This window comes from Saccostrea echinata, unplaced genomic scaffold (assembly GCF_033153115.1).
Source record: "Saccostrea echinata isolate AGI-Se365-2 ecotype Australia unplaced genomic scaffold, CSIRO_AGI_Sech_v1 ptg000009l, whole genome shotgun sequence".
In the NCBI taxonomy this organism is placed as follows: domain Eukaryota; kingdom Metazoa; phylum Mollusca; class Bivalvia; order Ostreida; family Ostreidae; genus Saccostrea; species Saccostrea echinata.
Window position 1 is genome coordinate 28,639,502 of NW_026889758.1, and position 12,550 is coordinate 28,652,051.

Consider the following 12,550-nt stretch of genomic DNA (forward strand, 5'->3'; position numbering starts at 1 on the left):
AACACTTCCGCAGGGCAACTTTCAGTTTATTGAATATTGCGCTTTCGGTTTAATCATAAGATTTGCCTCAGTATGGTACGCTCTTGCTGTGTTGTCAAATGTTCAAATCGTGATGATACGAAAGGAAAACAGAGAGGTCTACACTTTTTCAGGTAAGTCTTTCAAATATCTTTTTAAATTTTCTAAAATCCAGGTTGAATCGTGGTAGGCCCCTATTTCCTTGCGTATTAACAACCAATATGAATACAAGTATACATTGTTTTATATGGTTTTCGTATTCATTATGCTACACAAAGAATTTTACAAGTGTGTCATTTCATAAGAGGAGAGTAAATTATATTAAAAAAGTTAAAAGTTATTTAATGTAAAGCATCCACATACATGTATATAACTGTGTACTTAAATGTAACGTATACCATCTCATTGTAGTGATGGTACTTATAAATGGACAAAGGATGTAATATATAAGCAAAATTTCTTTTACTTTCATATATTTATGTATATTTGTTTAGTCTATGTAAATGATACCAATGTTGTGTGACAACAATATCTTGAGTTGAAACTGTTATGTTATATTTATTCCTCTGTTATTTAGCTAAGAGTGACAACTAGCTCTTAGCTGATCTTTATGTTTTTCTTTCAATATTCATGTATTTGTTATAGATTTCCCAAAGACGGTTGAAAGCGTCGTGCTTGGATAAAGGCAATAAACAGAGATGATTTTGTGCCCAATGAACACACCTGTGTGTGCTCAGACCATTTTGTGACTGGGTGGCACAGTGATGACCCTGAAGATGTGGATTATGCTCCAACTATTTTTTCATACAAAATGAAGACAGTTAATCCAGAGAGAGAAGAGAGATTAGCCAGAAGAAATTTACAGAAGGTTCTAAACCTTTCTCCAATGAGACAAAATAATAATAAGATGAATTTCAAAAAATTAAGCCTTTGGACAAAACTAAAAAATGAGAAATAAATATGGCACATTCTAAACCCATTTCACCAAAAAAAAGATGAAATGGTTTACATTCATTGAATTTAACATTAACCATACAATAATTTTTGCTGTATTATTTCTAGGAATTTCATGTGTCAGTACAGAGAGAGCAGGAGCAAGAGAAGAAAAGTCTGGACTTTTCTTTATTTGTACATTCCTACTGCAAAGGTAAGAGGAAAATGTGTAACTATGTTATTATTTGTATTAAGATCTGTGCCAAGACTTTCAGAGTGGGAATAGTTTCTTTCAAGATTTGATTTGGAAGTCCCAACCATTTATGAATATTTTATCCCCTATATCTAAAATACACTGCTCTCTTGATGTTTTACTCAGTCCCATGTAGATAAGAATAACAAGGTTTGAATGTACTGTAAAGAATCAATTGAATTGAATTGTAAATTTTGGACAATCATCATGTTATAACCCAGACAGCTGAGCTGACAATACTGAATAACTCACTAACACCTTATTCAATTTGTTAGTACAACCATCTATGTTAAGACATGATGAACATCCAAAATCTGCAATTAATTGCTTAAATGTTAAAAAAAAATTCAGTCAGGACATATTATGTTTCTTCTAACTTTTGGACATGAATTTGTCATTCAATTTTTATTTTAGATAAGGAAGAGGAGGAATGTTTTCATGTAGAAGATGTAATGGAAGATACAGATGATGTAGATACAGGAGTTACACTGAAGAGAGATATTGGTAAATAAATTAGATTAGCGGAGGAAAGATTAACACAGTATTGTGTTCATACATGTACACTGAACACCAATGTCAACAAACAAAATTAGATGACGTACATATTTCCGTAACAAATCCAACTGTCATTCCAAGAATATCATTAATAATATCCATAAATAGTTATTCAAAAGATATGAGTTAAAAATTAGATATTTGCTGTATTTATGTAGTTTACAGGCTTTTAGTCATACAGGTATATTTTATGAAATAGCTATTAATGTACATTAAAATGTCAGCTTATTGTAATTCATGAATTGTAGGTTGCCAGTGTGATCCAGACCCCCTTATACTTGAAAATCAGAGACTTAAGTTGGAATTAAGGAGGATACGAGACATAAGGTGGTCTGTTACCAAGATTAAAGATGATGACGCAATGACCAGGTTCTATACAGGACTCCCAAGTTTTGCAGTGTTTCTGTGGCTTTTCAAGTATGATTTAAGAGCTTCATACCTCTTATTCCATAGACGGTTTCACAATAACTGTGGTACTTCTCTTTATCTATCAACAAAAACTTTGGTAAAAGTTATTAATTTGCCCTGCAAAAGAGTGGTACCACAGTTATCGTGAAAGGGCTAATTGAAAACTTTTTTGAAAAATTTTTAGTGGCCTATAACTCACTAACTGTTTGTGTGTTGAAGGATGGAGGCTAAATAATTAGCAAATATTATATTTATTTCTTTGGGCTAACATTTAGCATACAGGTTATCTTGGTGAAATTCCAGTAATGCAAATTTAGTCAGGTGTATTTAATTTAAGCAAATATTTGATACAACTTGAAGAAAATCTTATATTTATAGATATGAATTTTTTGCAATATTAATTTCAACCATCTCCTAGGCCCTTGCCAGAATAATATGCTCCTACTTTATGATACATTTAGCTACCTGGCACCAAAGCTTGAGAAGATGGTCTACTGGAGAGGTAGTTCAGCAACTCCAGAGGAAAGGAGTAGAGCTAGGCGAAACATGGCACTGGAGCCAATTAACCAATTTTTGGCAACTTTGATGAGGCTTAAGGTATCTTTTAGTTACCATAAATTAATACATATACTAGTTACTGTAGATTCCTTATATTTATACTTGAATATTGAATTTATGATTTAACTTCCTTAAATCACAAATTGCTAGAAATTGAATTCATGAATGGTCTGCTGATCAAGACCTATTACATGAATTTCAGCCATAGAAAAACAAAAGGGAGTAATTTCAAATCATGAGAACTGCTTCTTGCAGAATTATGGAATAACAAATTCTTTGGAATCTACAGTATTGCATAATAACATAACTGTTTAATACAAAGTATTTTAAAATAAGCCACATTTTATGTTGGATTTTGTGGTATTTTTGAAAGTTTAATTTTGAATCATTTTAAAGGTTGGATTATATGTACAAGACATGGCAGAGCGTTTTGGTGCTTCTGTAGGAGCCTTCTCTCAGTACTTTACCACCTGGATTTGCCTACTTCACAAAGAACTGAAGGATCTTAATCCCTTTCCTTCCAGAGATGTTGTTCAGAGAAATATGCCAACTTGCTTTAAGTCTTTTCAAAATTTAAGAGTCATACTTGATTGCACAGAGATATTCATTCAGAAATCTAACAGTTTGATAAACCAGAATCAATCTTTTTCTCATTACAAACACCATACAACTTTGAAATTTTTGATTGGTATAACTCCTTCTGGTGTTATCTCATTTGTTTCAGAGGGCTTTGGTGGAAAGATCTCGGATCGGCAGATGATTGAGCGTTTACCTCTGCTTGATCTGCTTGAGGAAAGGGATGTTGTCATGGCAGACAAGGGCTTCACTATTAGGGATTTATTAGAGAAAAAAGGCTGTAGTTTGAATATTCCGCCATTTCGGTCTTCTTCATGTCAATTTTCTACTGTAGATGTTTTTAACACTCAAGATATTGCTAAATTACGGATTCATGTCGAAAGAGCTATAGGACGCGTAAAAAATTTTCACATTTTTGATGGTGTACTTTCTCTTTCTCTAGTGCAACTGGCATCTCAGATATTTTCTGTCTGCTGCTGGCTTACCAACCTTGATGTCCCTATGGTTGAAAGTAATCCATGATAACAAATTTAGGTTAGTATGAATTTATCTGATGTTATAATGTATCTTTCATTTCGTTTTCACTTCCTTAATACTGTTTGAACAATGCATATATAAATCTGTATAAAAAATCATTTTTTAGTCATAAACAATCAATGTAATTTCACAGTGACATCATAACCATATTGACATATTTAAGATATGAATTTAATTTTTGAGAATTCATGAGGACATGAACTACGACGCTTCATGCGTGAAGCGTTGTAGTTCATGTACCTCATGAATTTTCAAAAATCAAATTCATATCTTATATTTACTTTATTTTTCTGATGACTTCCCACATATTTTTGTCTTTCAATGATCATTTTTGAAAAAAAAAGTTTTTTCACTTCAATCACATCACAAGGGAAATACTCTTACTCATCCCATGGTAGTTCATGAGACCATGACTTTTTTCTAATTTGCAAAGAATCTTAGGGAAAAATATTTGGAAATGTAAATATTTCTAGATTAACATTTATATGGGTTGGTATGTGATCAAATCTTCCATAACATCTTTTGAACTTTTTGGGATTAGACCAACCCATATTTATATTCCTAAAATGTTACCTAATTTCTTAATTGAAGAACGTTTACATTTTAAGGTATGAAGATGAAACATGTGAAACAAAAAACTCTACAAGTTTAGGCATCATCAAAGAACAGAAATCTGAATCAAAATAAATTCTCTCTATAAAGCAGTTGCTTTGCCTGGCTGCTGTCCACACAACAAAGTCACCCCATGCACATCCCATAATGGCCATTTCCCCTTGAATCTGGGCATAATATTTATGCTCTCTTTTCAGTCTGGGTCCCTCATCAGTGTCTTCCAAGAAAAAACCTCCTCTACCAACCAGTTCATGCACCTGTTCAATGTATGCCAATTTAAGGTTGCTTTACTTAAAAAAGTATGACTAATAACAAAAGACAACTTAGGAGGTGAACATGTACCTCTCTGTCAGTAATAACTTCATTACTGATGGAGAATGGGCATTTTATTTCCAAGACCCCTCTTTCATTTCCCTCTGGCATAGACTCATCATATACCCATCCATCACTGGTTGCTCCCAGAAATGCATGTGATGGGTATATGGTGAGTCCAGACTCCTCCACTCTGAGATCAGTAATAGCATTCTGGAGGGCCAAGTAGTCTTTCAGGGCATTTTTCTCATTCTCTATCCCCCACTTGACTGGCAAAGGTAGTGTCTGGTACCTTAAATATAAAATGTTATACATTATGATATATCAGAAGTTGTTGATGCGCTATGCTACTTGATTCTATGCAGACTAAAAATGTAGGGATTATTTATAGTTTTTAAGATTTTAAACCTATTCCTTTACCTATCTAAACTCGATCCATTCATTATCTGATTGACTAGGCTGTGGGGAGTTTGTCCTGATTTTAGAACAGAACCAAATATGGAACTAGTTATTCGTCCTCTATGCAGCTCCTTCCACATCTCGCACGCTCTTTGGCCTCTTGTTCTATGCTTGATGAAAGCACTCAGGCTTTCATCAATAGAAACTGGAATGGGTACTGTAACAATAATGTTTTTTTTAGATAAAGATTATTTTCAATTTATAGCATAAATTTACAGAAAACTTTTTCCCTTACAGTTCTCCTCGGACAATACAAGACTTTTCATTGCTGTTTCCATTGGATCCTCTGTTGTTCTGACTTCAATTTCCCCTGATGGATTAGGTGTCTCTTCTGGAATGGTCCATAAGTGACTCATGCCTAGAATAAAAATTTTGATGAAAATTTTTATGTTTTTAATACTAAATATTTGTGTTATTCTTTTTTGTGTGTATAAACTGTAATATACATGTACATTGCATTTTTTTTTTGTAAAGCAAAATTGCAAATCATGCTTTTTAAATTGTAATCAGCTCTTTTGTTTAACCTGCACATTGATATATAACACTTCTGTGTCCACTAGAGAGATCACATTTTCCTTTGGAAGTTAGTAGATTGATTTTATCAAGATTTTGAAAATAAATCTTAAACTGAACCATTATCTATTCTTATCTAATATGATTTATGTATTGCTTTTTCATGCACATAACTGAAAAGATTACTTCTTGTATACCAGTTTTGGGAAATATTTTTTTTAACATCATCAATTGTTCCATGGAATGTTTGGAGTTAAATTCTCGCTCTTCAGGATGCCGAGGATCAAAGTCTAATTGTTTTCTCTCACGGTACTCCAGTTCCCCCTCTGTCGTCAGTTTTGGTCGCCCAAGATTCCACTCCCTCAAGGGCATGGGGTCCATCTTAAGTGGACGGGGGACATTCCACTGGCATGGTCTAGAGGTTGCGCTGTCTGACTTAAGTACCTCGGTCAGATGCCAGTGGTGTAAATAAAATAGCAGTCCACCAATATGGCTGCATGTTTGGGCTAGACTATATCAAACAAAATACATGTATAATTTGTTTGTAATTTAAGATGTTGATTTTTTTATTTGTTTAACTTTCTATTTTTAATATTGATTTTTAAAATTGTGCCTACCCAATTGGACATTCACAATAGGCAAATTGAACCGTTGTCCTGTCCTCAACACAGAGAAAAACTTTGTACTTCACTTTTTTCATAGAGGCTAAGCAGTAAGCTCTGATGTAGTCAAGGGACTCATCAATCTATAAGTTTGAATTTATAAATGTTAAGCATCAGTGATGTGAAACTTTTAGATAGAAAGTTACTGTTTATTTAAATTAGGCTTTATTCTCTTCTTTAAAGTCCGTCTTCACTCACCCTTTTCATTATTAGAGTAATTAATATTTCCATTAAGTAAACAATTCCCTATATATTTATTGTGGAATTCCAAATAAAAGGTGAAAAATGCAGAAAAATTATTATAGTTGAAATGTAAAAAGGACGATGATACATAAACATACTGAGTATACTTTTTTTAATGCTTAACCATCATACCTGAGCTGTCATTATTTGGGATATATCTCCAGTCTCAAAATGCTTAATTGCTCTATCTAATCCCTTAAAATTCTTTGCTTGTCTCCCTTCTGTTGTTTGCCTCAATATCATGTGATGATAAATCTGTTGAAAAGAGATGTTAGGCAGGGAGGTGGGCGTGGCAGGGGAAAACGACGCAGACTGTAGAGGGGGGAGGTTTTCATGCCCAGAAATCTCGGGTACAGTACCCACCAATGCCATTGTCTGATACTTGATTGGCACTTCAGCGAGAGACCCTCTCCTTTTCCTGTTTAGGTCATTTAAATTCTCCCGGGAAGCCATCTTCGCGTTGATCAGTTACACGGAAGTGCCCCCTTTGTGCACTAAACTCGGACCTCTATTTTATTTAATTTCTCTACATAAATATATATCTTCATGCATAATCAACACAAGAGAAGTCTAAATATGTTAGAAAAACAAAAAACAAACACACTTTCACATAAGAATCCTTTATTTCGATCAAAGCCATCTTCGTATTGATGAACACGGAAGTGCCCCCCTTTGTGCACTAAACTCGGTTCTAGGTGGGTTTTTTTAATTTCTCTATATAAATATTATGTATATTTACACATAATCAACACAAGAAAGGTATAAATATGTTAGAAAAACAGAAAACAAACAAACTTTCATATAAGAATCCTTTATTTCGATCAAGTAAATGTGGCTTTGTCGTAGTACCGTAGTAGTCAGCGTAACCTATGTAAACAAGTTGCCCTGCGGAAGTAGTTATACGCATGCGCGGAAGTTATCGTGAAACGGTCTATTAACTCCGTGTCTGTGTTGAGTCAGTATGGCGGCTGAGTGGAGACACTTGTTGGAAGAGGAAGGTTATGAAAAGTTCAAAGAGGCCATCCGTCTCTCAGAAGACGAATCAAAGAATGACCCAGACGAAGACCCATTCAGGTCAAAATATAAGGCAAGGGAAATTTTCCTGGAAGTGAAAGAAAAGCTCAAACCTTACTTAGAGAAGTTTCCAGAAGAACAGGAACTTCTGTTTCTCAACAGTGTCATTGATTTAAGGCTTGGTATAAACTACATTGACACAGAAGAACTGCAGTCCGGGGAAGAGTATCTCACCCAAGTGATTGATGCCACTGAAAATTATAAACTTCATAAAAATGCCTCTGATATCTACCTGCATGCTCTAAACAACTTGGGGATATTATGGTTTGGAAGAAGAAACCCAGAAAAATCTCTTTCTTATCTACTGAAAGCAGAAGAACTGTATTTTAAGTACAAGGCTGAAGTAGATGGTGCACCAAAATTTGTTGCAGAATATTTAAAACCTGATAATGAAGATAAAGAAAGATTGGAACATCTCCGGAATTCGAATTTTGAAAACTCGTATACACACACCTTGTATTATATGGCGCAGGTGTATGCTAAACTGGATGAAAGTGAAAAATCTGCCTTATGTTGTCACAAAACCTTACAGAGGCAATTAGATGCACACACATACACTCCACTTGATTGGGCAATAAATGCTGCTACACTGTCCCAGTATTTTGTCACAAAGGATGAGTATGCACAGGCTCGACATTGTCTTGCATGTGCAGAAGTCATTTATGAGGTGAGTGTTTTATTTGAAATGTTATATATTTAATGAATATTGACAATTTAGTGTCATTTTTCAGGTGTTAATTTTTTTTATAATAATTTGCCCTACTTAATTAAGATGGAATATATTAAGGTATGGCGTTCATGTCCGGCGGTCTGTCTGATACCTTTTTCATGTCTGGCTCATAAAAATTTCTTAGAATTGCTTAGAATCAACAAACTTTGTCAGTTGATGCCTCTTGGGTCCTCGGAATGTGTAAATCAAAAAATAGATCATGGTGACCTACTTTCGGAATTTTATAGATGATTTAAATATTTTAGATACTAATTTATTGGTTTAGAATAACCAAACTTTGTCAGTTGAATCATCTTGGGTCCTCAGAATATGTCAACGAAAAAGTGATCACACTGACTTTCCTTTGTTACTGAATATTTAAGACATTAAGGGGCTTAGAGTCATCAAACTTTGTCAGTTGATGCATCTTGGGCTCTAAGATTGTTAACCAAAACGTAGGTTATGATGACCAACTTTTTTTTGATTTTAGGCTTAAAATAGAAGTGATAAGTTGTACAATTTATCAGAAGTCAAGAGCAATTCTAGGCCCCTGGGCCTCTTGCTTTTTTTTTATTTAGCTCACCTGAGCCAAAGATTCAAGTGAGTTTTTCAGACAAAGTTTTTTCATAGATTAGTCCATTAATAATATGTTGATGGTGCGACTGTTAGGGCGAGCGCAGATACTCAGTGTTAATTTAGATCGGGCTCGACCATCAAACTGCAGGTGACATTTGATGCGTCTAGAGTAGACTCTGACGTCACATGACGTCGTATATAAGTTGCATTACCAAACCAAAGCCTGAACATTGTTGACTTAAATGAAGAACGTTTTATTTGCTATTTATCTGCAATATATCCATTAAATCAAATCGAGTTTATTTATTGTTAAACATTTTTTGTTATTCTCGCGAGAACATAGCTTAAACAAGTGATGCATTGTGGGTCCAAAACTTACTGTGGAAAAAAATTTCGTTTGGATCAATGTGTGAGTCCGAATTTTCTCTTCGCCCAGACATTGTCGTTAGAGCTCGCATTGCACTCGCTATTACATACTATGGGTATCACATTTCATGGTTTGGGAAAGAATACAAATACAAAGGTGTATTCAGGTATGTAAATTCCAGGACAACCGCCTTGTCCTGTTTGATCATTATTAAAATTTGTATAGGACTGTCAGTATAGTAATCCTTGTTCGCCTACTTTGTGGTCTAACCACACACACCCACACACAAAAAATAAATAATTGGTGTTCAATGTTTAATGATAAAATCACAGTATTTGACTTTTCCTGAAACATTGGGCCAATTAAAACTAAATGTGTCACAGAGTATCATTGGCTGAAGGGGATTGAAATTTTTTTCCCTTGTTCCCATAGAGTTCAATATAATGTCTTATGAGGATTGACTGGATAATACAATAAAAAAAATCTCTGGTGGGAACATTTTCTAGTTTATTCAAATAACTACAGCCTAAGGAATAAATCGTGTACATTGCAAATCAGACTCTTAATTTTTTTCATTGAACAATACAGCATTCATAGATTGAAAAGAAATTTTTAAAAAAATGAAAGTCTTTCTTTTCTGTTACAGGAGACCAAGTTAAGAGAAGATGAAAATTTAGATGAGGAAGAAAAAGAAAAACTTCAGCAGGGAAAAGCTGATATACAGAGATGTTGGGCCAAATATGGACTTGCACTTCTGGAGTTTTCAAGGGATCGTCTTTTGAAGGCAACTGATGAGGAAGGAGAAGAACAAGATCAGGACCAAGCTGAAAAGGAATTTGAGAAATTTAACCTTGAAGTTGCATCACGAGAAGAACAAATCACCTGTAAACCTGTTCGTGATTTTGAAGAAGCAAGAAATGTGTTTTTATGTGTACAGACTTGGCTAAACGGAGCAAAGGAATTTTATGTTTTTGATGGTCGATGTACAGATTATGTAGAGATTGTTCAAGATCACAGCAAAGCATTCAAACTTTTAGCCTTCTTTGAGCTAAACTTGGATCGTCAGTGTAAAATGCACAAGAGGAGAATAGACATGTTGTTAGAGGTCTGTAATGAGTTGAATCCCCAGCATTACCTTCTTGTGGTTCGCCAACTGACATATGAATTGGCAGAAATCTACAGCAATATGTTAGATATTAAGTACATGATTTTGAAGGAGGAGGGGGGACAACCTTCAGTCCATGCCATGAAGAAAATTAACAGTTTAGCTTTTCAGAGCATAGAGAAGTACAAGGCCTATATTGATTCTTTTAGGGAAAACGGGGCTGATTTACCAGTAGAGTTTCCAGAACTTGATACCAGACCTGTGCTGGTAGCCTGGTTCTGCATGGGAAGACTTTATTCCAAAATATTCCCCTCCAATGTAAGGGAGAGATTGGATTACATAAAGAAGACTGAGAACTGCTACCAATATGTAATAGACTACTGCAAGCAACATCCAAAAGCTGCAGAGTGCATGCGTACTGAACTTGAAGTGTGTGAAGAAATGGTGCAACTATTACCACTCAAAATGGAAAAAATTAGACAAGAGGCGGAGGTTTAATGAATTAATTCCAAACTTTTCAGAGACACGCCACAATAAGAAATTATTAAAGTTGATATGGCTGGATTGTGAAGAATAAAGGAAATCTTAATTGCTGTAATAAGTTCCACATTACATGTTAATTATATGAGGAATCAAGAGAAATTCATGATCCTGCATATCATTAACCAGTTCTAAGGTTAAGTCCAAGTTATCATAAAACTTAATTGGTATTCAAATTTCCAAATACATGTATTGCATCCTAAGTTATATATACACATTTTTATGATAGATTACCCAAAGCAGGGGTTAGCACTTATTTACCAGTCCAATATCAAGGTCAAAGGTCAAGGCCTATGTCAAATTCAATAGCAGAATTGAAAAGGTATAATCTTTTAAATTACAGAGTAGATCAAATCTTAACAAAGAGAGATGTGTAACTGTTTTATTTACATAAGGTGAAATGCCAAGCCAAAGTGATTGCAAATTAAAATCATGTCACCTTGCATTAATAACCTAAGGCCAAAAAATTAATAGTCTTGTTTACTGCTACCTGACCGATCCTTTTTTTTTTTCTTTTTTTTTTTGCACTGGAACCTAAAATTTTTTTTTAGTATTGGAAGAAAAAAATTCGGGAATTTCATTGTTCTGTCACTGTAATCAGTTTTCATGTTAAAACAAAACAAGCATTTCATGAAATTCTATGTTTTAAATATGGACTTTCATAAAATAACACTTGAGTTGTGCATCAAAAGACATGAAATTTAATTTTAAAAGACAATATTGATCTGTGACGTTTAATTTGATCTTGTATAAGTTCATATCCAAAAAAAATTCAGTCAGAAAAAAAATTCCTACCTACCTACCCTATTTTCTTCAAGCTGGTAGCAGGAAACAAGACTATTATTTTTTTTTGGCCTAATGGTGAAGATACAAGTCTGAAATAATCATATTAGAACAGAAAAAAAATACTAGTATTTCATGTCAAGGTCATTGTCAGCACTGAGGTCGGTATTTCTAACATCTCGTTTTATCTATGACTGTTTAAGTTTGATACTCATCATTTTTTCCAATTACTAGGTTCAAAATCAGACGTCTATGTCACAGGAACTTGTTTCTTATGCGGGGCACCCCCTACTTATTGGTAAAAATTAAAGTAGGGGGGGTGTCTTGTATATGAAACAAGTGCCTGTGTTCTATGTCATGGCAAAGCCCCAGTGTTAGTATTTGATATATATCATCCTGAGTAATTTACAAGTGTGGGATGTTGGATGATCAGAATAAGTCACACTCAACAGAACTAATTTAAAGGTCAAGGTCATCCAAATGACAGCTCGTATAACATCTCATCCTGATTTACCTATATAAAGATTGAAGGATATCATACGTATAGTTAAACACAACTGATTAACAGAATTGTTAATGTGGACAGGGAATAAACTGTCAAACAGACATCATCGATTCATATATATGATTTGGGCTTCACAACCCAGCCAATTATACTCTGTAGTTCTATTAATATACAATGTATTTATAATAATTTATTACTATTAGTCTATAAATGTGTCAATGTGAATAAATCTTGAATATAAAGATTAAGAAA

General features: G+C 34.1%; 3 protein-coding genes across 4 annotated transcripts; 2 read left to right on the forward strand and 1 right to left on the reverse strand.

The window, feature by feature from the left end:
- The first annotated feature begins 34 nt into the window (after nt 1–34).
- On the forward strand, nt 35–5,853 carry LOC133182161 (uncharacterized). Of its 2 annotated transcripts, none has more exons than XM_061316895.1 (8): nt 35–152; nt 664–886; nt 1,081–1,165; nt 1,619–1,708; nt 2,008–2,176; nt 2,629–2,764; nt 3,122–3,835; nt 5,459–5,853. In XM_061316895.1, the coding sequence occupies exons 2-7, from the start codon at nt 830–832 to the stop codon at nt 3,821–3,823; spliced, it is 1,239 nt and encodes a 412-aa protein (XP_061172879.1). In that variant the 5' UTR covers nt 35–152; nt 664–829; the 3' UTR covers nt 3,824–3,835; nt 5,459–5,853. The 2 variants fall into 2 exon arrangements, with proteins under 2 accessions (XP_061172879.1, XP_061172880.1); XM_061316896.1 differs by lacking the exon at nt 5,459–5,853 and adding an exon at nt 4,544–4,620.
- Nucleotides 4,408–6,475, reverse strand: LOC133182162 (uncharacterized). Its single transcript, XM_061316897.1, has 6 exons — nt 6,352–6,475; nt 5,932–6,245; nt 5,457–5,579; nt 5,183–5,378; nt 4,793–5,054; nt 4,408–4,707 (listed from the first exon to the last, which is right to left on the reverse strand). Exons 1-6 carry the CDS (start codon nt 6,432–6,434, stop codon nt 4,435–4,437), a joined length of 1,251 nt encoding a protein of 416 aa, XP_061172881.1. The 5' UTR covers nt 6,435–6,475; the 3' UTR covers nt 4,408–4,434.
- A 1,102-nt stretch (nt 6,476–7,577) lies between these two features.
- Nucleotides 7,578–12,550, forward strand: LOC133182160 (KIF-binding protein-like). Its single transcript, XM_061316893.1, has 2 exons — nt 7,578–8,380; nt 10,012–12,550. Exons 1-2 carry the CDS (start codon nt 7,601–7,603, stop codon nt 10,966–10,968), a joined length of 1,737 nt encoding a protein of 578 aa, XP_061172877.1. The 5' UTR covers nt 7,578–7,600; the 3' UTR covers nt 10,969–12,550.

Coding starts and splice junctions, on each gene's coding strand:
- LOC133182162 (XM_061316897.1), bottom strand. CDS start 6,434: ATGAAAAAAGTGAAGTACAAAGTTTTTCTCTGTGTTGAGGACAGGACA. Junction 5,379..5,456: donor TGTATTGTCCGAGGAGAACT/GTAAGGGAAAAA, acceptor TTATTGTTACAG/TACCCATTCCAGTTTCTATT. Junction 4,708..4,792: donor AAGTTATTACTGACAGAGAG/GTACATGTTCAC, acceptor TACATTGAACAG/GTGCATGAACTGGTTGGTAG.
- LOC133182160 (XM_061316893.1), top strand. CDS start 7,601: ATGGCGGCTGAGTGGAGACACTTGTTGGAAGAGGAAGGTTATGAAAAG. Junction 8,381..10,011: donor GTGCAGAAGTCATTTATGAG/GTGAGTGTTTTA, acceptor TTTCTGTTACAG/GAGACCAAGTTAAGAGAAGA.
- LOC133182161 (XM_061316895.1), top strand. CDS start 830: ATGAAGACAGTTAATCCAGAGAGAGAAGAGAGATTAGCCAGAAGAAAT. Junction 887..1,080: donor CCAGAAGAAATTTACAGAAG/GTTCTAAACCTT, acceptor TATTATTTCTAG/GAATTTCATGTGTCAGTACA. Junction 2,765..3,121: donor CAACTTTGATGAGGCTTAAG/GTATCTTTTAGT, acceptor ATCATTTTAAAG/GTTGGATTATATGTACAAGA.